Source organism: Trachurus japonicus, chromosome 14 (assembly GCF_045865225.1).
Source record: "Trachurus japonicus isolate A0001 chromosome 14, Traja_1.0".
NCBI lineage: Eukaryota > Metazoa > Chordata > Actinopteri > Carangiformes > Carangidae > Trachurus > Trachurus japonicus.
This window is the reverse complement of record NC_140920.1, coordinates 7,376,652-7,398,975: the sequence shown is the minus strand read 5'-3', so window position 1 is coordinate 7,398,975 and position 22,324 is coordinate 7,376,652. Positions and strand designations below refer to the sequence as shown.

The window sequence follows — 22,324 nt, the reverse complement described above, 5'->3', positions numbered from 1 at the left end:
AGCTCTATCTGCAGCAGAAGCCGCAGCAGCAGCAGTGAAATATTCCCTCCGCTGCGCTCATTGTGCAGCAGCGGAGAGTCCGGACGTCACCGGCTGGCCAATCAGTGGCTCGGTCGGTGGGGGGAGAAGAGACTGAGTGGAAGTCTTCAGTCTAATATCTGCTCTGTCCTGGTTACCGGTCCGACCGAGCGACCGACTGCTCGCTCTGCTGCAGCGACAGCAAAGATTAAAGATGTTCTGAATGAGAAACATCACTGATTTAAACCGAATCCTTAGGAAACTTGTTTTGTTGTTTTTTTTTTCACTCTGATGGAAATTAGGAAAGTCAGCGACTCGGCCGTGAAGTGAAGTGAAGTGAAGTTTGGGTGAGTTTCTTTTTTAGTTTTTAGTTTTCTTGCCGGATCTTTGTGTTAAAGTTTCTTCCAACATCTCGTTGTGACTGTTGATCCAGTTTCGTCCGACTGTTTTAGTGTCCAGCTTCTCCTCCTCCTCCTCTTCCTCTTCCTCCTCCTCCTCCTGCTGCTGCTGCTGTTGTCATTGTTCACTTCTCTTGTGTCTTGTTGTTGTGGTTTGCGTGTGAGGGTATTTGTCTGGGCCGGTCACCCTCTGCCTCACCCTCCTCCCTCCCTCCCTCTCTCCCTCCATCTCCCCTCTCTGTACATTTTGTCACTGCCTGTCCCCTCCATCACTTCCACTTGAGCGCTCCCCCTGTTTGGGAGCCTCTCTGTGTTCGCAGAGGGTAGGGAAGAGAAGAGGAGGGCTGGATACCACACACACACACACACACATGGGGACACACACAGGGACACACCATAGATCAGAAGGCCCTTCATAAACACACGGAAAACCCCTTTAATACTGTAGTTTGAAAGGCTCCTGGGAGCTGGTTTTGTCTCTATGCTAAACGACCACCTAGGATCATCTGTGATTCAAGTTTTTTTTTAAATTTCAGCTCAGCCACAAGTTTTCTGTCGTCCCATGGAGGTATTTCTGTATCTGTTGGTGGGAAAGTTGTGTTTTTTGTTTGGTGAAACCTTGCACAAACATTTGTTGTATGTTGCACCTCCCTTCAGCGCTGCGTCTCTTTATAGTTGTTTAAAGCGTCAGAGTTGATGAACTGGTTGACTTGTCTTTGTTTCACTGGTAATTTTGACCTTCTGCGTGTGCATGACAGGTATGCAATTTCAATGTGATGACAAAAAGTCAACAAAAAGGCATGTAGGTCAGTCTGTTTGCTCTGTCATCACAGGCCACAGTAAAGAAAGACTGAACTGAGTGAAGATGACCTGAAACTTTTTAATTCACTGTTGTGTGGTCACATTTTCAGCTCGTGCAGGTATTAAAGCAAAAAAAAAAAAAGGAATATGAAGCAAATCCTTCTTTGTATCAGGAGGAAAGTCCCCGGTGCTGCTCATACGTCCGTCACATGACTAATCTTCCCATATTTCTGCAGCTTCGTATGGAATTCCTCACATTTTTTCCTGAGTGTGCTGCAACGTGCACGACCCCCCCGACCTCAGCAGGGTCTTTAATTAGAGGCCTCGTTGAGTTGATGCAGACTGCAGACTCCTTCAGCAGGTGGTTACAGTAAATGTACTGACCTAAAAAGACCCAAAAACCAAGCCACAGTAAACCGTGTCGCCCCCAACACACAAAAGAAATGACATAAAGCTTTTATAACTCACCTTTCATACAAACAGTGAAGCCTTCTTTTCGAAGTGTCAACAGCGCCTGTTTTTTCTCAGGAAACTTCACAGACTCCCGGTTCACTAGTCAGTTTTAGTTGCTTTTTTACAAATGTTTCATTGAATCAGTCATCACCTTCAACATAACGTATCAGCCTGGTTTGGTGTCCAACATCCATCGCAATCCACTAGACAAAACCATAACAATGAGCAGTAAAATAATCGGACCGGCACAAGAACCACTTCTCAGCATTTACAACAGAAGGACTAAACAAAAAGGTTTTCCAAATAGCTTCAAACGCCACTCACACACTGCACAGTCACCACTACAGTCCCCTACCCCTCAGGTCTGAGATACAGATCCCTTATTTTCACAACCAAGAGAGCCATGACTAGTTTTGAACCTTCATCGATCAGATTATTGAACAGCTGATCTTGTCTGGTTTGTGTATGCCTAATTCTCAGTGTTTTTTAAATGATTATACTGCTCAAACCTATTCAACATCAAACAGACTAAAAACTCTAACTGTAAAATGTTTGAACATCTCTGAAAGTCTGTGATTGAGAAAGTGAAATGAAAAAAGTCGTGAAAAAACTATTTGAAACTTTAATAAGTAGAGTTATAAAGGATTTTCTCTCAGTTCTGCCGTCTACAGTACCAGCATCAATTCAATTTATTTTATTTGGGAGGGACAGTGCAGGTTAATGGACATCATTGTATGCAATACAATAATGTTTCCACCCGTTGTCCCTAGTAGATGTTCCCTAGATAAAAATAAAAACACAATATAAACAGATAATCACATTCTTAAAACAAGAGAACAGTAGATACATCTGGTAAAGTGCGGACATGCCTTGAGTACAAACAATAACAAAGTGCAATCAGTCTTAATAAAGTGCATATAGCAGTACATTGTACCCTAAAATTGCAGTAGTCATTAGGTAAATATGTTTCAATATCAGTCAAATAATGTATAATTCTAAAGTACACTGTTAGCCATAGCCAAAACTACATAATACATTCACATCTCTACTCTAATGGAGGAAAAGAAACATGAACTCTTTCATTTCAGAGGAGACTGAGATGATTGTGTTTACAACTTCTACCAAATGGAGGAGGAAGGAGGAAAAAAAAAAACACAACTTTTCACAAGTGGAATTTGACCCAGAAACCAAAGGCGGAGATTCTTTCACAGGTGACTTACGGCCGTCTGGCACCTTGATGGTGTTTCAGCAGAAACCAGAGTGTAAATAAAAACAGCCGTGTCATTCAAGTAGATGGGATGATATGCCCAGCTGCTATTTTAACACAAGCATGCGTGTTTTCTGTTGTCAAACTGTCATGGTGGATGATGGGATGGGACGTGTGTGTGGAGGGAAAAAAGACACGAGTTTCGGTCGCTCGCTGGTTTTATTTTTTTCTGATTTCTGTTTATTTTTTTATTTTATTTCACAAAAAAATCTAAATCATTGACACAAATCTATTATTGTAAAGAAATAAATACGATCAACACGCAAAATTACACCAAAAAGCAAGGGAAAAAAAAAAAAAACACCAATAAAAGTGAAAATTATGTACAGAAAAGAAATTATAATAATAAAATGGTTGTATTTTTTTCAGATTTCTGTTTATTTGTGCGTCTGATAACCGGTCTGTGTTGTGTTTTGTGTTTCTGTCCCTCAGGAGCGACCGGGCCGGCGATCTCAGGAGGATTTGCCTAAACAAATAGGAGCGGGAAGGAAAATGACCTAGTTAGTGACGACGAGCGACAACGTGGTGGCGTGAGTGTGTTGGTGGTAAATCCTCCAACTCCTCCTCCGCCACACACACACACACACACACACACACAGACACACACACCACACACACAAAGTTTCACCCGGCGAGGCGAGAAGAAGCCACATGCATCAGCACCATCCTCCATGGATTCCTACAGCTTCCACTTTGAGAGAATGAGCAACGTGGATCTGCATCCTCTGAGGCTCTCGCCCGTCAGCCGGCTCTCGCCCGCCAAGTCCAGCAGCAGCATCGTCGACCAGCTCGCCGCCCAACGCCACCACAACAACCACAACCACCAACACCACCACCACCATCACCAGCACGGGAAAGGAGACTCGGCCTACAGCTCCTTCTCCGGGGGCTCCACCGCCGCGCCCGACTACCAGCCGTCCCCGCTGTTCCTCCCGGACGACTTCAGCCACTACGCCGACCTGAAGTATGTGAAGTCCATCTACCATCCCGCCCACGCCGCCGACGCCGCCAAGACGATGGACCAGCTCTACCGCTCCGTCGAAGCCATCTCGCAGCACTACCGCAACAACAACGCCGACTCCAACGCCGCCGACCTCAACAACGGTTTCCACGCCACCACCAACAACAACAAAGCGCTCTCTAAACCCGCTCCTCTTCCTCCGCCACCGCCGCCGGCTCCTCCGGCTCGTATGGACAGTTTCATCGCCACGAAGAATCTGGAGAACAGCAGCAGGATAAACCACCACCAGCAGCAGCAGCAGCAGCAGCACGGTTCGGAGTTTCAGCAGCAGCCGAGACCGACGCACTACAACAACCGCGTCCACGCCGCCGCCACCGCTCCGAACGCCAGCAGCAGGACCCCGGAGAAGCAGCCGAATCCGAATCCAGACGACTCCTCCAACTTCAACAACAGCGACGCGGTGTACTCGGTGTGGCGAGGTGGAGGCGTCCAGCAGCAGCCACCGGTCTACAGGTCACACCTCCAGACTCAGGATCAGACCCGTGCGGCAGCGGCGGCGAATCCGGAGTATCTGTTCATCACGGATAACAAGTCGACCGTCCTGAGCGAGAAGCCCAGACAGCTCTCAACAACCGGCGCAGGGTGCAACGGAGACCTGAAGTCCAACAACGGGAGCAGCAGCAGCGGCCACAAGAAGAAAAGGGCGCACTCGGCCCACGACTGGAGTCAAGGGTCGGAGCTACCGCTGCCGCCGCCGCCGCTACAGCCGCAACGAGCCGCCAGCCCGTGGAACGGCGGTCCGAGCTTCATCAACAGCAGCGTCACACACAAAGGCCAGTTCTACTTCGTCACAGGAGTGTGTAGTAATAATAATAATAAGACGACGTCCGACCACGGGATGAGGACGTACTCGGCGTCCGAGTGCGGCTACGGCGTCGGCAGCGAGGGCTCGACCACCAGCGCGGCGGCGACGATGATGATGGAGAAGAACCGGATCAGAGAGAAAGAGAGAAGCCACAGCACGATGGAGAATCTGTTCCGGCCGCTGCAGGACAGTCCTCGCTTCGCCAGCGGCACGATGCTGGACGACGGCGACGTCTTCATATCCAACAAAGAGCTGAGGAGTCATGACCAGGAGAACTACAGGCCGTCGCTCATCTCCGCGCTCTCCTCTCGCAGCCTCGACACGCTGGAGGAGATCGACTTCATCCAGAGCCGCGACAACATCGGCCGCCACTCCGCCAACAACCCCATATTCTACTGCGGCCCCGACGGGAGCTGCTCGCCGCCACCGACACCAACGCTGACGCCTTCGCCGACGCAAACCAAGGAGGTGAACGAGCAGCAGCAGCCGAAGAGAGGGAAGCGTCAGCCGCTAGGAGACGTAGCCAGCGAGAGGATCAACAAAGAAACGACGCCTCTTCTCTATCACCTGACCGAGGCCAACCGGGCGGCGATGCAGCCAAAGAAGGACGTCGGTGTGAAAGGCAGAGAAGCCGTCCTCAATAACAAAACAGCACACGGAGACGCGGCGAAGGCGAAGGCGAAGGACAGAGCTGACGACGTCTCTGCGGCCTGCAACACTCTGGACGACTCCTTTAAAAAGTACTACAAGGAGAAGCTGAAGGACGCTCAGTCCAAAGTGCTGAGGGAGACGTCGTTCAAGAGGAGAGACCTGCAGCTGTCGTGGCCGCACCGCGTCCGACAGAAGCCCGAGCTCAGGCCGACAGCCGTCCACGCCTTCTCCCCGTCTCAGGACTCGGAGACGTCCACGGACACTCTGACTCCGTCGTCCGTGGCCCCGGCCGAGGAGACGGAGAGACGGAGCATCAAGGAGGCGGAGGAGAAGGAGGTGAATCAGAGGGAAGTCGACCCGGAGACTGAGAAGGAAAATGGGCGACCGGCTAATCTGGCTCAGCCTCAGGCGGCGATGCGCATCGGGGGCCGAAGGCGACTGACGCCGGAGCAGAAGAAGATGTGCTACTCTGAACCGGAGAAGCTCAACCAGCTCGGCGGCAGCGGCACTACGACTCCTTCCCCCTTCCACTCCGCCTGCCGCTCCTTTGGCAACGAATGTGAAAGCGTGTTTGCGTCCGAATGCGAGCGTGAACGTGAGCAGCAGCAGCAGCAGGGAGAGCAGCAGGGGCTGGTGGCAGCTCGCAGGAAGCTGTTCGAGACCCGAGGTCGAGCTCTGTCGGCCTCGAGCGCCTCCAAGACGAACCTGAAGCACCTGCAGCACAAGGCGCTGGTGGAGTACATGGAGCGGAAAACGGGACAGAAAGTGGCCGAGCCGCAGCAGCCGGCGGCGGCAGCTCAGAGACAGAGACACTCGCTGGGGGAGAAACCGTTCGACTGGGGGCCGAGGCCTCTGTCGGCCAACCATGACGGTAGAAACGCGAAGAAGAAGCCCCACAGACCTCACTCTGCAGGACGCATCCTCGACTCCTCCAGCAGCTCCATCAGGTAAGAAGAGAGAAATGTGTTGCTGTTGTAGTTTATTCTTTTTTATACAATCAAAAAAGACACGCACATCCCACAAACAGTTAAAACAAGGTGCTGGACCACAATGAGGAGTGAATCAAACTCAACAAGGACAAGAGAGTTTAAGAGGGTCCCCAAATTTTTCTTGAAATTTTACCACTTTTTTCTACAATTTTTAAAGTTTTTTGAGAAATGAAATGTTTACCACTTTTTTGTATATATATTTTTTTTCCTTTTTTTTTTTTTTTTTTTTTTAGAAATGTTAGTCTACCAGTTTTTTAATTTTTAATTCTGGAAAATGTTTAACTTCTTCTAGTAATGTTTAAACGTTTTTGGAGAAATTGTACTATTTTTTTCCAGATTTTTCTCCACAATATTTCCAAAGTGGCCCTAGTTTGAACGTACATTGACTAAAAAAGTAACGTTCTTGAGTCTCAGAACAAATATTTGTGTATTTCTGGTGTTTTCTTCAAAATTTGGTCCAATGGGGGATCTACGGTCTAATTTGTGTCAACTTGATGTAAAAAAAAAAAGTTTGAGAACCACTGACATAGAGAATAAAGCATTTTACAAAGTTTCCACAGCAATGTATAATACAGCATTATCCCATCACTCCAAGACAGAAATAGGCATAAACACACAATTAGTCATAAAGTAGAGTAAATGAGAAGTAATATGAAGTACTTTTTTCCACTCCTTATTTTTACTCCTTTCTTGCAGAGTCCCTTTTTTTCCCGTTGGAGGGTAAAACAGAAAATACACATATGAACTATAAATAATTAAAGTTTGTAGCGAGAACCAAGGGGCTATATAATGCAAAAAAGTGTCCTTATTGCACAAAATCCTAAATTTAACTGATTCTAGCTTCTCCATCCTATAAATAATTTACATTTCTTCTACCCAATCCTCCATTTTAGGTGCATCTGTTTTTAGCCACTTCCTGGTGATGTATTTTAAATTTTAAAATCCAGTTTTTTACTTTTTTTCCCCGATCTAGGTATGCACAGTTCTTCTCGGCTCAGTCCTGCTCAGGCCAGTACGCCGGGCAGCTGGGTCCGTCCAGGTGGAGGGAGAGCCACGGTCCATCTCAGGGGAAGTGTGCTTCAGTGGAGAGTCTGTTGGACCAACCAGAGCCTCCCAGTTTCTTCAGGAACAGATCGACATCCACGCCACAAGCTCTTGAGGTGAGTCATGTCAAAGGTGTCTTAAAAAAACGCAGCCATGTGTCCAGTATGTGTAGAAAACAAACTACATTAGAAAGAAACTCAGATGTTCCTGTTCTTCTCCTGCAGGCTCACGACTACGAGAATGATGAACTCCCAGTCGATCCTATGGAAACGTGCAGGTATGCAACAGCACTGCAGACAAATTAAGACATTTTTTCCCTGGTTTTAGGTCAAGAGAGTATTAGGTCAGTGGTGTGTGTGTGTGTGTGTGTGTGTGTGTGCAGACTGTAAATCTCGACTTGATTCACTTTGGCGCCGGGAAGTCAACCAACACCGACCGACCTGCCCCAACAAACCTGAATTCCTCTTAAGAGACTTTAACGTGGACTCTGGTCTCTGACTGGCCCAGTTCTTAGAAAACCGCTGTGATTTAGCGGAATATCAAATTATACAGCTCTGGAAAAAATTAAGAGACTCCACTCCATAATTGTTCTTAATAAATCAGCTTCTCTACATGTTTGGCAGCCGTTCGATTCCAGTGTCTATTGAATTTCAACACAAGCTCACCTCATGATGCTTAATGAGGCACTAATCAGGTGATCACCTGAACCAAATCATATTTAATGAAGTTTATAGAAAATAAACACTGCTGCGATTAAAAGATTGGGGTTATTGCACCAATGTTTATTACTGAACTCTTCCTAAGTTAAAGAAAAATTAGTGTTGTATTGTTTAAAAATGAATATGATCTTGTTTTCTTTTACATTATTATTATTATTATTTGAGGTCTAAAAACACTGGAACTTTTTGTTATTTTGACCAGTTGCCATTTTCTGCAAATAAAATGACAATATATTTATCTCAAATTTGGGAGAAATGTTGTCAGTAGTTTATAGAATAAAACAAAAAGTGTTCATTTTACTTAAACACTTACCTATAAATAGAAAAGAAACAGAGAAACTGATCATTTTGAAGTCCAGAGCTGTATTTTCCTGAATTCTTCTCTCTGTGAAATATTTATATAAAAATCAATAAATGTTTCCTGTAAAAAAAAAACAAGACTATTCACATTTTGAATTATTATGGTCTTATGTTTCAGTGCCCAGCCAGACGTCTCTGTGGTGGATCCCGTCCACGTGGGCCAGCAGCCGCAGCAGCCGCAGCAGCCGCAGCAGCAGGTCCGTGTGGTTGCACAGCGAGGGAAGTCGATGGAGGAGCTCGGGGCTTCGAAGTTAACGCGACTGTCGGCGATGAGTAAAAGCTCAGAGCAGCTGGATCAACTGCGGAGACGTTCGAATGGACCGGGACCGTCAGAAAGAGACAAAGGAAGGAGCGGCGGCGTGTCGTTCATGGCTGAGGTCAGAGAAGCCCAGGGCCAAGAGAGGGCGAGGAGGAAACAACATGTAAGAGAGGACGTGGGGAAAGACTCTCAGGGACAGACACAAAACCAAACCCAGAGGAAACTCCTGTTGAAGCAGAACTCAGAACCAGGAGAGAACGTGACGGAGACGACGAGGAGCTCCAGTAGATCCACTTCCCCTTCGTCTGGATCTCACGGCCCGTTCACAGACGAGTTCAGGTCCAACAGGCAGAGCAGCGAGACTTCATCCAACCCGACTTCACCCAGAGGAGTCGAGTCCGGCGAGAGGGAGGCGAAGTCGTCGAGCCCGGCTCAGACAAAGCCTCCGGGCGAAAACAGGTCGTGTCTCAGGTGAGTGGATCATCAGGTTTGAATGTTTCAGCTCATGAAACTAAAACTGCAGCAGGTGAGATTCTGGAAATATGATTCATCCTGAGTCGGGATGTCACGATGACTTGTTTTCACAGATAATCGCCGTATTAAACGCCACAATTGAATATAAAATATATATAAAATATAAATATAAATACCGTAATTTTCCAAAAAAGAACAAAAACAAACGAGGAAATATGTCTAATATGTATCACCACATTGCAGGATACACACCCGGCTTTATAGAAAGCGTAATATATAAAGATAAATGCACAGATACTGAGTTAAATTACGTTAATGTCAATTTACCTAACGTAACACTGAATTGGTAGGAATTCAAATGTTAGTGTGTTATTTGTAAGGGGAAAAAAAACTATAAAAATAAACTTAAACATTTGGTATAGATGATAATTAATGACTTAAATATTTCAAACATTTCCCCTTCAGGATTAATAACTGGTCATATATTAATAGATACTTAAAACATTTTGTGTATATTATTAGTAATGTAATTATATATGGACTATATTTGATCTTACACATTCATACTGTAGTGTTGTGAAATTAATAATAATTGTGATAATCGTAATACCATGATTATTTCTGACAATAATCGCACCAAGAAAATCTATAATCGTGACATGATCCCTAATCCTGAGAGTTAATTCTTGGTCATAAAATCCAAGGAACACGCACATCCCAAAAAGTTAAGACGTGGCGGTGCTGGACCACAGAGGAAAAACGATGATGAAAAGAACTGGACTATAGCTCCCGACTGAATTTAATAGTCACACAACGTATGTAACGTTTCGGGCGTCTGCCCTTCATCAGACATGAAAAAACCGAGGTGACACACCAGCTTAAATGAATGGACTAGTCACCTGAGAAGTCATGTGACATAATTAAACTAGATGAATATGAAAAAAAGGGTCAAATACAAAGATGTACAGGAAAAAGAAAACAATCAACCTGCACAATATTATCTAATGCATTATGCATTATGGATTATCTCCCAAGTATGGAAGATTTTAAAGCTAGGATCAAGGACTATTTGACTGCTGCATGCACATGTTCTCTCACCGAACGCAGCTGGTAATTATACTGTAATGATGTGATTTGCTGTTACTGTTTTAGCTGTTTTTATGTTTGTTTTGTTGATATTGTCCAAATATGTACTTGATGTGGATGTACTGTGCTGCTTTCTTGGCCAGGACCCCCTTGCAAAAGAGATTCTGAATCTCAATGGCTTTATTACTGGTTAAATAAAGGTTAAATTAAAGAATATATATATATTACCTTATCTTTATTCCTGATCACAACTCTTTAACTTCCTGCAGAGTCAGAACTTCTCCAGACAGAGAGCAGTTGGTGGACGAACCGAGCGCCGACGTCCTCCCGACACCCGATCCGAACCAGGAAGTGTCTCTGAGCCGCGGCGTCACCACCGACCCGTCGCTGTGGATACTCCCTCCGGACGAGGCCGAGATCAAAGAGCTCACGGCCCACGATCCGCCGCTGACGGACGGAGGCGCTGACGATGACGATCCGTCCACCTGCTCGTCGAGGCCACAGACGCAGAGGCAGACAAGCGAGGCCTCTGTGTCTCCATCCACCACAGAGTCGGACGTCACTCAGCAGGAGGAGGAGGAGGAGAAGGAGGAAGAGGAGGAGAAGGAGGAGAAAAACCTCCACGCTGAAGAGGAGAAGCAGGAGATGGAGGAGAGAGGAGCGCCGGAGGGGGAGGGGGAGACGCGGCCCGCTGGCGCCGACAGACCCGAGTGGGAGGAGCTGGTGAGAGCGGCGGTCCAGGCCGACCAATCGCTGGCCAGAGTGCTCTACCCGCTGGCCAATAGGAAGACGGCGCTGATGCTGATGGAGCAGCTGCTGTCGGAGGACACGCTGCTGATGGAGGAGCACTACAAGAAGAAGCAGGAGCAGAGCGGAGCCGCGGAAAGGTAAACGGCAACGCTCACGTCGTTCACTTCACACTCGCTGAGACTTTAGTGCTGCCGGGGTGAGAGACTTAAAGAGGAAGTACGCAAGATTTTTACCGTAAAACCCTGTTATTCTTCTGGGTCAAGGAAGGAAGGAAGGAAGGGAAAGATGTGAGGAAAGAAGGAAGGGAAAAAGGAAGGAAAGAAAGATGGAGGGAGGGAACAGATTCGTTCAAGGAAGGAATAAGGGAAAGAAAGAAGGAAGGAATGGAAAAGGGAAGGAAAGAAAGACGGATGGAAGAAACAGATCAGGTCAGTTGGATCAAAAGAGGAAGGAAGAAGAAGGGAAGGAAAGAAGGAAGGAAGGGAAACAGGAAGGAATAGGATAGAAGGAGAGAGGGAACAGTTTGGGTCAGTCGGCTCAAAAAGAAAGGAAGAAGTAAGGACGAAGGGAAAGAAGGAAGGGTGGGAGGGAAAGAAAGATGGAGGGAGGGAACAGGAAGTTGTTCAAGGAAGGAAGAAGGGAAAGAAGGAAGGAAGTAAGGAAGGGAGGAGAAAGGGATTGTGGAAAAAAGGAAGGGAAAAAGGAAGGAAAGAAAGATGGAGGGAGGGAACAGATTCATTCAAGGAAGGAAGATGGGAAAGAAGGAGGGAAAAAGAAAGGAAAGACAGAGGGAGGAAACAGATCAGGTCAATTGGATCAAAATAGGAAGGAAGAAGAAGTAAAGACGAAGGGAAGGAAGGAAGGGAAAAGGATTGTGGAAAGAAGGAAGGATGGAGGAGCGGAACAGGAGGGTTTAGAAAGGAGCAGGTATTATAAGTTCTCTTCATCCTGCTCCTTTCCAATCCCAGGACTGGAATGAACAAATAAGATGAAATTAAATGAAATATTACACATCATAACACATTTATGATAAATAACGTTATCCACCGCTCCATTGATTGATTGATTTCTTGCCGATTTCGTTAAAAACAAATGCACATGGCCGAGAGGAGGGTTAGAAAAGGGAGGGAAACGTGACCGGACCTGCATAGTTCCTCTTCAATGAAACGATGCACAAAGACTTAACAGAAAATAGACGCAAAAATGTAGAAACTGACATCAAACAAAAACCAGAGTCCTCAGCTCTCCCTCTGTTCAGAGGCAGCTGTGTACAGATGTGTAGCTGGAGAGAAGAGTCCAGAAGGTCCGTCACACTAAAGTTAATCAGGATTCCTCGTCTTATGTTTCTCTGGGAAACTTCACACTGGTTTGGTTTCTAATGACGCGTTGACCTGACCTGAGCTCCACCGGTGCTGTGTTACCTTCAGTTGCATCACACACACACACACACACACACACACACACCTGGCTCTCTGCTGTCTGCTTAACCTGCACTCAGATTTCTGCTGCTGTAATCATTACCTCAGACACTTAGACACTGAACACACACACACACAAACCTCAGTGTTTTGTAATAATCTAGCGAACGTCTGGTCTGGTCTTTATTTAAATGGTTGAATTCATCGGTCACATCAACAGTAAAACAACAAACTTCATCTGATTTAAACTCGTTCTTTCTTCTTTCTTCTTCCAGTGCTGCTGAACCAGACAAAGCAGCCGAAGCGTCTCCATGTGTCGTTCCGGCTGCTGACGACCTCAAACCTCAGAGCTCAGAGCTGCAGAGCACAACCGACGTCACTGAGAAGAAGGTAATTGTTCATTTATTCAAAATAATGTTTGGTTTTTGTGTCATTTGAATATTTAAATACATTTTTACAACAATCAGAACAGTGATAGGCCAATAAAACTGAAATGAGACCAGTGAGGTTGAAGCTTTGTTCTCTGGTTCATATATAGATGTTAAACTGTGTCTCTTTGTGTTTTTCTTTTTAAAGGGATAGTTCACCCTAGAATGATATTTCGCTCATTATCTACTCACCCTCATGTTGACTAAGGGCTGGAAGAAGTTTCAGATTCCTCCGTGGCTTCTCTGAGTTACAGGGGGTCTCGGCATAGCAGTGCATGTCCATATAACGGTTGCAAAGGGACACCGGAGCTCTTCGTAAAAAAACACACACAAAAAAACATCCAAATACCTCCATGATGCTCGTATGTAATGTCCGTCTTGTGCTGAAGCCCCAAATTGCGTAATTGTCCCGAAAAAAATTAAATAAGTCTATATTTTAAGCTTGTTTGTAGCGGAAGCTTCTCGAAGCTCCTCTTCCTGGTCCGTCCAAATCTCGCGTGATTCGCAGTAACCGCACTGACGCCGGCGCAAATCACGCGAGATTTGGACGGACCAGGAAGAGGAGCTTCGAGAAGCTTCCGCTACAAACAAGCTTAAAATATAGACTTATTTAATTTTTTTCGGGACAATTACGCAATTTGGGGCTTCAGCACAAGACGGACATTACATACGAGCATCATGGAGGTATTTGGATGTTTTTTTGTGTGTGTTTTTTTTACGAAGAGCTCCGGTGTCCCTTTGCAACCGTTATATGGACATGCACTGCTATGCCGAGACCCCCTGTAACTCAGAGAAGCCACGGAGGAATCTGAAACTTCTTCCAGCCCTTAGTCAACATGAGGGTGAGTAGATAATGGTGAACTATCCCTTTAAAGCATCATTTTATTTTGCAACATCAAGTAGCTGTGGTGTTGCATCTTCACACCAGTTCAATTCGATTATGATTCACCAGTCTACGATTCGGTTCAATCCGATTATACGATGCATTTCGATACATCACGTCCTCAGTTTTCTATGTTACCACACGGCTTTTTCATTAATTAACATAAATGGTCAGATAAATGTGATAACTTTTTATTTGCATAAAATAAAATAGAAAATATCATTTAAATGCATTTCCACAATACAGCAGCTTCCTTGGAGTCTGAACATACAAAGAAAAAGAAAAAGCCTATAGCCTACTTAAAGGTGCACTTGTTGACTTCTCAAAAACAAAACGTAAATCTTGGCATTTTGCTTTAAAATAAAATAAATCACGGTCTCTGTATGTGAACAACACCATCAAACTTGAATGAATTGTTTGAATTTAAAAATCAATTCAGAATCGTCCCGTTAAGAGTCTCGTTGCATCTTTGAAACGATTATCTTCTCACATCAAGTCTCTGACTCGTTTCTCTCCTCCCGTTATAAATCCTCAGCGTCTGTTGGCGTCCTACATCGAGGAGCGTCTCCACTCCCTGGAGGAGACCCGCGGCGCCCTGCAGGCCGAGATCAAGGAGAACATGTCCCGCGGCGAGGCGCTGGAGGAGCTGGTCCGCGAGCGCTGTCAGCCCGTGGAGCTGGAGCGGTACAACCTGTTCATCGGAGACTTGGAGCGCGTGGTGAGCCTGCTGCTGCACCTCTCCGCTCGGCTGGCCCGGGTGCAGAACGCCCTGAGCACCGTCGACCAGAACACGGACGCCGAGGAGAAGGTGAGTGAAGCAAAGCGGTTTAAGCCTTTTTTATTTCTTTTTTTTTCTTTTATTTCTTTTTTTTGGCTCCAGTTACATAATTGTGTGATTGTGATGCAGCTGCCAACAGGGATTGTTATGAAATCTGTTGTTGGTGCGTTCACTGACCCTCCAAAATCTGAGATTTCTGCATAATCCTTTCATTTTTGGCTTTGTTTTTTGGTTTGAGCTGCCACTTCAGAAACATCAGGATTGTTCACATCTTACATCACAGGGCTCCAGACAGGGCCCTGATTTAAAGGGATAGTTCAACATTTTGGCAAATTGGCCCATTGCCGTGATCCCTATAGTCTTAGGAGTAGGTTCGTTACCTTTAATTGTCGGTGCAAGCTGCGGAGCAGAGCCGTGAGCTGCTCAGAGCTACGCTACGGAGGCTCATGGGATTTCTTGGTTTCCCTCATCAAATTAATCAAATACACAATCCAACAACTCCAAAACGCTCTGGTGGACAAGTTGTGACCTGCACATTCACCACGCTATGAGATAATAACAGAACGTTACCAGACAGAGTTGTTTTAGAGGTAAATGCAGAGACTGCTTCCCGAAAAACTGCCCCGATAGGAACGTCCATCAGCGGTTTTACATGAATTTCCCTCTAAAACAACTCTGTCTGGTAACGTTCTGTTATCTCATAGCGTGGTGAATGTGCAGGTCACAACTTGTCCACCAGAGCGTTTTGGAGTTGTTGGATTGTGTATTTGATGAGTTTGAGGAGGGAAACCAAGAAATCCCATTAGCCTCCGTAGCGTAGCTCTGAGCAGCTCGCAGCTCTGCTCCGCCTTTCTAAAAATAGCTTGCACCGACAATTAAAGGTAACAAACCTACTGCTAAAACTATAGGGATTATGGCCATGGGCCAATTTGCCAAAATGTTGAATTGTCCCTTTAAAATTTACTGGTTGAACATGCGCTAGTAGATGAAAGAACCCCCTCTTAGGGTGTAAAACTCATTTCAGTGTGTCATGCTGCACACACAGACACACAAACACATACACACTGATGTGAGTGTCCTGTCAGTGTCACGTCACCTCGTGGATCCAAGATTCATTGCAGCTCCTCTCAGCTTCAGGTGCTTTTCTGCTGCTGTTGACTCAACAAGAGCAAACAGTGAAGTTGAAGGGCGACGTTAATGGAGTCGAGGTTTCTCACTGTGAGGAATTCAGAAAATGCTTTTTGGCTTTATCTCTGTTTAATTGCCCGTTTTTCCTCTTATCGGTGTTTGAGGCTGAAGATTTATCAGACATTTGAAGATTATTTTTCACATTCCACAGCGCGATAAAGCTGCACTTTACACAAGAGTTTGTTCCCCAGTGGTTTTGATAAAGTGCAAAATAATTATATCAATCTCAACAACAAACATACAAAGCAGCCACTGCTCATTAAAATAAATCATTAAGTCTTCATTACAGATGCAGTTTTATTCACTTTCTAATTCTCTAAGATCTAACCTGAGCTCTGTTGTTGTTTCTAAATATCCTGTTTGATTATATTTCAGTTTTATTTTCTCATTATGATGCATTAGATTTGTCTCTGCAGCCCTGACAGGCTCTAATGTGTCGGGGCTGATGCTGCTGCTCGCGCGTTAGAGCCTCAGTCGTGTTCTTCCTGTTATCAGCAACACTGGTATTTACACTGACTCACCGAAACTGCAGCCCGGTTTCGATGACATTTGTACCGACCCTGCCCTCTGTTGACACAAGGAAACACTGCGCCTGCTGAGCCGTGGCTGCTGGCAACACAACCACACAGCTTCCACAGCTCACACAGCTCACACATTAAAGGAATAGTTCACCAAAAAAAAATGAAATTCAGTCATTATTGACTCACTCTCATGCTGATGAATACTCCGGAGTAGTTTTCTTTCTTTTTCAAAATTCTTTTTATTGAGCTTTCATTGGATGCATTTCAACAGTGAATGTCAGGGCACACATTCACTTCAACACTTCAAAAAATAAAAATAAATAAATAAATACATTTGTAAATATCAAAGTAAAAACAATGATCATACAGAGTAGTTTTTTATTCCTCAAAGAACATCTGGAGACCCGGGAGGCCGGTTCGTAGTCCAACAAAATCCTTATATGAGGGCCCGACACAAAAAGTCCATAAAACTACACAAAAACCATTTCATATTCCTGCATACTGCTCGTCCACTGCAATCCAAGTGTCCTGAAGGGATCCAGAGTTTACTCTAAACGACATCATTTAGGACATTTTTACAGCCTAAACAGTCCTGTATTGAATTTGCCTGGGGCGCGCTCTCGTATTCACGTGACAAGACAAGACTGTTTAGGCCGTGAAAGAGCAGTGTGGAGGAATATTAATGGTTTTTGTGTAGTTTTATGGACATTTTTGTTTAGTTTTATGGACGTTTTTGTGTCGGGCCCTATTGACTCTCATATAAAGTTTTCTTTGGACTACGAACCGGCCTCCCGGGTCTCCAGATGCACTTTGAGGAATAAAAAAACTACTCCAGAGTATGAGGGTGAGAATTTCATTTTTTGGTGAACTATTCCTTTAGCTGTGTAGATTTAAATAAAAATATGAAACTGTTTTAAAAGAAACCTAAAAACTTTCCTGTTTAAAAAAGCCTATCCCTGATGTCCTCGTCTTTTAGAATGTCCTTGTGCTGTTTTTCTAATTTAACTTTATTTTTCTTTTCTATTTTATTTCTTTTTTTTTTTGTAAGCGCTTTGAGACTTGTTCTTTAGGTGAAAAGCGCTCTATAAATACAATTTTTTATTATTATTATTATTATTATTGGTGGTTAAAAATTTAAAAAAAATAAAAGCCTTTGCAACAGCTCATTAATTAATCATGTCTCTCTCTCTTCCTCCGTCCCCTCAGGAATCTCTGGACAGTCGCCACCGTCTCCTGTGCAAACAGCGGGAGGACGCCAAAGACCTGAAGGACAACCTGGACCGGAGGGAGAACCTGGTCTCCACCTTCCTGTCGCGGCAGCTGTCGGCCGAGCAGCTGCAGGACTACCGGCGCTTCGTCCAGACCAAGGCCTCGCTGCTCATCCGCCAGAAGGACCTGGAGGAGCGGCAGCGTCTGGGGGAGGAGCAGCTGGAGGCGCTGACCGCCGGCCTCAGTCCATAGTTGACTCACTCCTCTTATTATTGCGTCCTGGTGCTGCAGGAGTTCCCATCTTGCAGTTCTTGCTCTTGAACTGAGCGATAAACTGTCGAGACTGTTGCCGTCTGTCTTCCTTTCTTTCTCTCTGCAGCTGGGACGTTTCCCTGTGACTCTGAGCAGAAGACGGGATTCTTCTGCGTCTCTTCGTGCCTTGTTGGTGTTGGTTGATGTTGTTGTTGTTGTTGCCGTGGATCTTTAACTCCATTAGAGCTGCTGTGTGGGAAAGTTTGCGTCCGCCTCAGTAACTGTCCTTCCTCTTTAATTTCGTTTCGGATGGTAGCGACAGACAGCCCCTCAGATCTGCACCTGTGGAAACCTGTTATAAGCTTTAAAGTTGTGTGCTGACCAGTGAGACGGCTTCAGAGACAAGAAGAAGAGAGAGTAGCTGGTGTACTGTATCATGTCGGTTTTAAAAAAAAATGTACAATAGATGTAGGAGATTTAATCTTTCTGTTTTCAAATGTTTCTTATTTTTTAATATGTTTCAAATTTAAGGCACTAAAAACCAAAAAAGGTGAATGAAAAAAAGCACTTTGTAATGAAACGTAAATGCACATTTCTTCAAATCAGATTTGTTTTCAACATAATTTCAAGTGGAAGCCTTACTCCATCCAGTTAAACTTGTTTTTGTTTGTTTTATTTTAAATAGGATTGTTGAAATTATGTTCAATAAGAAGGTACATGAGCAAAAAACCCTGCAAGATCAAGCAACCTGTAGGAAAACGTCCTCAGCTAATTTCATTTACTTGAGGTTCTGATGATTTCGAGGTGATGAATCTCTTTTAAAGCAACAATTACATCACTGGATATTTTCTCCTAATGTCCCTTTATCGTCGCACAACGTGACACATGATACTTGAAATACTTTTTATTGTAATGATGAGAGGAAACGTCTACGATCTTCACTTCAGGTGTCTTAAAACTAATTTTCTCTTCACTACCTCCACAGCGTCGCCCTTCAACACACACCTAACCCTTTTAAAAGTTTATTTAAACGTTCACACACTTTATAGAGTTTTAGTTAAGAAGCTTTTCTCCAATCAAAATCACACACACACCCCTTACGACAGTAATTTTTACATTTTTACACGGCGTCTCTGTTTCCTCGTTAATATTTGTGATTAGTTTTGATAGTTGTATTAATTTCTTTTGTACTGAATCCTCAAGCAGAGACATCAGAGAGGTGTTAAAGTGTGTGTGCGTGTGTGTGTGTTTGTGTGTGTTTAGAGCAGAGAGACAGAGCTCCTCTCGGTGTCGATAAAACTCCATTAAGTCATGAAATGATCAAACAAATAGATCCGGTGAATTTATAAATGTGATGTAAACAGTAAAGAGAGAGGAAACTCTTCTACCCGTAAAGATATTTTTTGTGTGTGTGTTTGTGTTTCTACTAAAACAGTTTCACCACTTCCTGAAACATTTCTGTGGAGATTTGCGGCCCACAACGCTCTCAGTTTGCTAAACAAACGTATGTTTGTGTTGGTCTTTGTGCTGACGCAGAGCTCAGGGGGTCAGAGAGACTCCGTTGTTCCTGCACGGCTGGAATGTCTCAAGTATGTAAAAGACCGACATGTTGGAGAAGGAGAAAAGAGCGAGGAAATCCTCCCACAGAGGAGCTGCACATGGATAAATACTCACTGTAGTTGTTGCTGTTGTGTGTGCGTACGTGTGTGTGATGCAACAAATATGAGACGACACAAAGAGAAGAAGGAGAAGGATCATACTTGTTTAGTTTGGAGGAATTTGACGTTGACGGAAACAGAATCTGTTTTAAAACCAAGAAGATTGAAAAGTTGAGCTCAGTCCCGACCGGACGGAGAAACGACAGAAACATTTCTAAAACAACGTTTTTACTGTACCTGCTCTGTTTCACACTTTTTTGTGTTGAGTTGTGTTTTTGTGCCTGTTTGGAGTTGTAAATTCCACGATGCTTGTAATATTGTGCATAAATTAAGATCTCCCTCTCACCCTGCTGTTTCACGTCTCTTCTTTTCTTTTTTTATTTATTGTTTTTCCTTTTACAAAGCATTTTATAAAGTAGCACAACATGAACATTGGGTGTTTTCTGTCACAATACTACAGCAAAATAAGTAATCAATCAAGTGCATCTTGATATACTTTAAGGGCGTTTCAGGGAAATACATTTTCCACTGCTTCCACGTGTCATTGAATTTAGATTGCTGAAGCCTCATTGAAAAAGTGATTCTTTCAATTACATAAACATGGTAAATAATATCATACCATTCATCTATAGATGGGATGTCTGGCTTAAGCCATTTCTTTCTAATTGCTTTTCTAGCAGCTAGACTCACACTTACATTAGCTGAGTGTACAAGCCCAAAAAGAAGTTTGTCCCTGTTAAATGTAATGTCAGTTCAAAATATAGTTAGGCCTACTACTTCTGAATAAACCTTACGCCAGAAAATATTTATCTTTGGCCCAGAATAAATGGTACTGATTGATTGGCTTCCTGAGAACGACACATCCTCCAGCAGCTAGAGGATCCTGTATGGTAGCCATGCTGAGCAGGTGTATATCAAGTGTTTTTTGCCCAAATTCAGACATTTTGCTCTCCACAGGAACAGAACTGCATACAGAGGGGGTCTCATGTTTGCAGCTGTGTTAGAATAGTGGAGGATATTGAATATTTTGTCACATTATTTAATTTAAACAGATGAGAGACTGTTAATCTGCTGTCACATTTCCTCAGTAGGAAACTTTAAGGTTTTTCCAGAGTGCGTCGCTGCCCTCTGTTGGCTCGTCAGCAAACTGCCACTGAGACTGAACTGAGCCGACAGCGTCAACTGGTGCAAACATGGTCCTCACTCTGCATTTATATTTTCACTTTATGGGAGTGTTCCGCCTTGCGGCGTTTTGAGTTTAAGTTCCTAGTCGGACCCTTTAGAGGGACGGACCTACTCAGACAACAAGGAAATCACACTGGGCTAGCTGCTTCAAAACAGCGCTGGTTAAGTCTTTGTCTGTAAGTAATTACACAACCACATTATAGTTATTGAGAGATTTATATGTTTACATTAATTAATACGGTGTATTACTTTCATTGTATCAGTTTTTACGAGTTGCACTCGCGGTAAATGTGTTTCTCATGCTGCCGCCGTAGTACCGAATTTGCCCAGCAGAGGGCCGTGGCGCTACACAGATTTATTTACATCTGTTCATCTTGTGAAAGTGTGTTTATTTTATTGCTGTAAAGAGACAACAGACGTTATATTTAGTAATGTTTATTTCTCTGTCTGTTTTGCAGTCTTACAAAAAAGTATGAGAGAATTCTGCGAATAAAACTGAGGAAAAAGAATACAAACCTCAACAAGACTTCCGGAGTCCCTCATCATTGTTATCTATCTGTCTAGCTAACCTAATGCGAGGGCAGAATAGTAAGAAGACAGTAATACGCCAAGCTCTTCACGAAGCAACCCAACACTGATTTCATCATTGCTAACGTCATCCAAGCAACCAAGATGAATGAACGGCGTGATACAGAAGAAACACATCAGTCCTTGGCGACTAGATCCATCGCACAATCAAGTAGCAAATCATCAACAACAAGCTCTGCTGCACTCAGGGCTCGGGCCAGAGCCGAAGCTGCTCGCACGCAGGCTTCATTCGCTAAGAAAGAAGCGGAGATGATGGTTGAACAGGCAACGTTAAAAGCAAAAATGCACATTCTACAAAAAGAAAAGGATGCAGCTACAGCCACCGCAGAAGAGGCAGTATTTGTAGCTGCTGTGGACAATGCAGAGATAGACTCTCGTCATGACATTGACCTACCTCTCTCACCATCCAACGCTGCACAAAGGACAAGTGAGTACGTTTTGCAACACAGCTGTGGCTCATCAGGACACATGTCTATGCACACATGTTCACAACCTGCAGTAGAGAAAGTCAAACAAGAAATTAGCAACCTCAAAATTGAAAATGAAGATACTCACCTGCAAACAGCTCATAAAGATGTGAACATCCAACCAGCAGTGAACGCCACACAACATACTCCTGCAAACGTTCCTCCTGTGCAGAAAAAGAGACATTTAGATCCAACTGTAAATTCAACTTACCTGAGACAGCCTGCACAGCAGAGGTGGGATCCTGACAACTCCGTCAAGCAGACAGCACCCACACCAGATGTCGCAAAATACCTCATGCGAAGAGAAGTAGTCACATCTGGTCTAATGGAGTTCGATGAACACCCAGAGAACTATTGGGCGTGGAAAACCTCTTTTCAAAGCGTCATTGATGAACTTGCATTAACTCCAAGAGAAGAGCTAGACCTCCTGATTAAATGGCTCGGGCCAGCGTCTAAGGAACAAGCAAAAAGAATCAGAGCCATACACAGCCACAACTCAGCTGCAGGGCTAGACATGGTCTGGCAAAGACTAGAAGAGACCTATGGAACCCCTGAGGCAGTTGAACATTCACTCCTGAAGAGGATCGAGGAGTTTCCCAGAATCACGAACAGAGACAATGTGAGATTAAGAGAGCTTGGAGATCTCTTACTTGA

At 44.4% G+C, this 22,324-nt stretch overlaps 2 protein-coding genes across 2 annotated transcripts in view; both read left to right on the top strand.

The window, feature by feature from the left end:
• The window catches only part of shroom1 (shroom family member 1), a 41,500-nt gene extending 21,725 nt beyond the window's left edge, over nucleotides 1-19,775 (top strand). The window contains exons 2-9 of the mRNA XM_085797250.1: nucleotides 3,370-6,361; nucleotides 7,377-7,563; nucleotides 7,672-7,724; nucleotides 8,645-9,256; nucleotides 10,615-11,232; nucleotides 12,789-12,903; nucleotides 14,360-14,632; nucleotides 17,518-19,775. Of these exons, the coding sequence (XP_085653376.1) occupies nucleotides 3,609-6,361; nucleotides 7,377-7,563; nucleotides 7,672-7,724; nucleotides 8,645-9,256; nucleotides 10,615-11,232; nucleotides 12,789-12,903; nucleotides 14,360-14,632; nucleotides 17,518-17,772 (4,866 nt within the window). The 5' untranslated portion in view covers nucleotides 3,370-3,608 and the 3' untranslated portion in view covers nucleotides 17,773-19,775. The remainder of the gene's footprint in view (nucleotides 1-3,369; nucleotides 6,362-7,376; nucleotides 7,564-7,671; nucleotides 7,725-8,644; nucleotides 9,257-10,614; nucleotides 11,233-12,788; nucleotides 12,904-14,359; nucleotides 14,633-17,517) is intronic.
• The window catches only part of LOC146974145 (uncharacterized), a 179,955-nt gene that overhangs the window by 31,498 nt on the left and 126,133 nt on the right, over nucleotides 1-22,324 (top strand). The gene's annotated exons all lie outside the window — the stretch shown is intronic.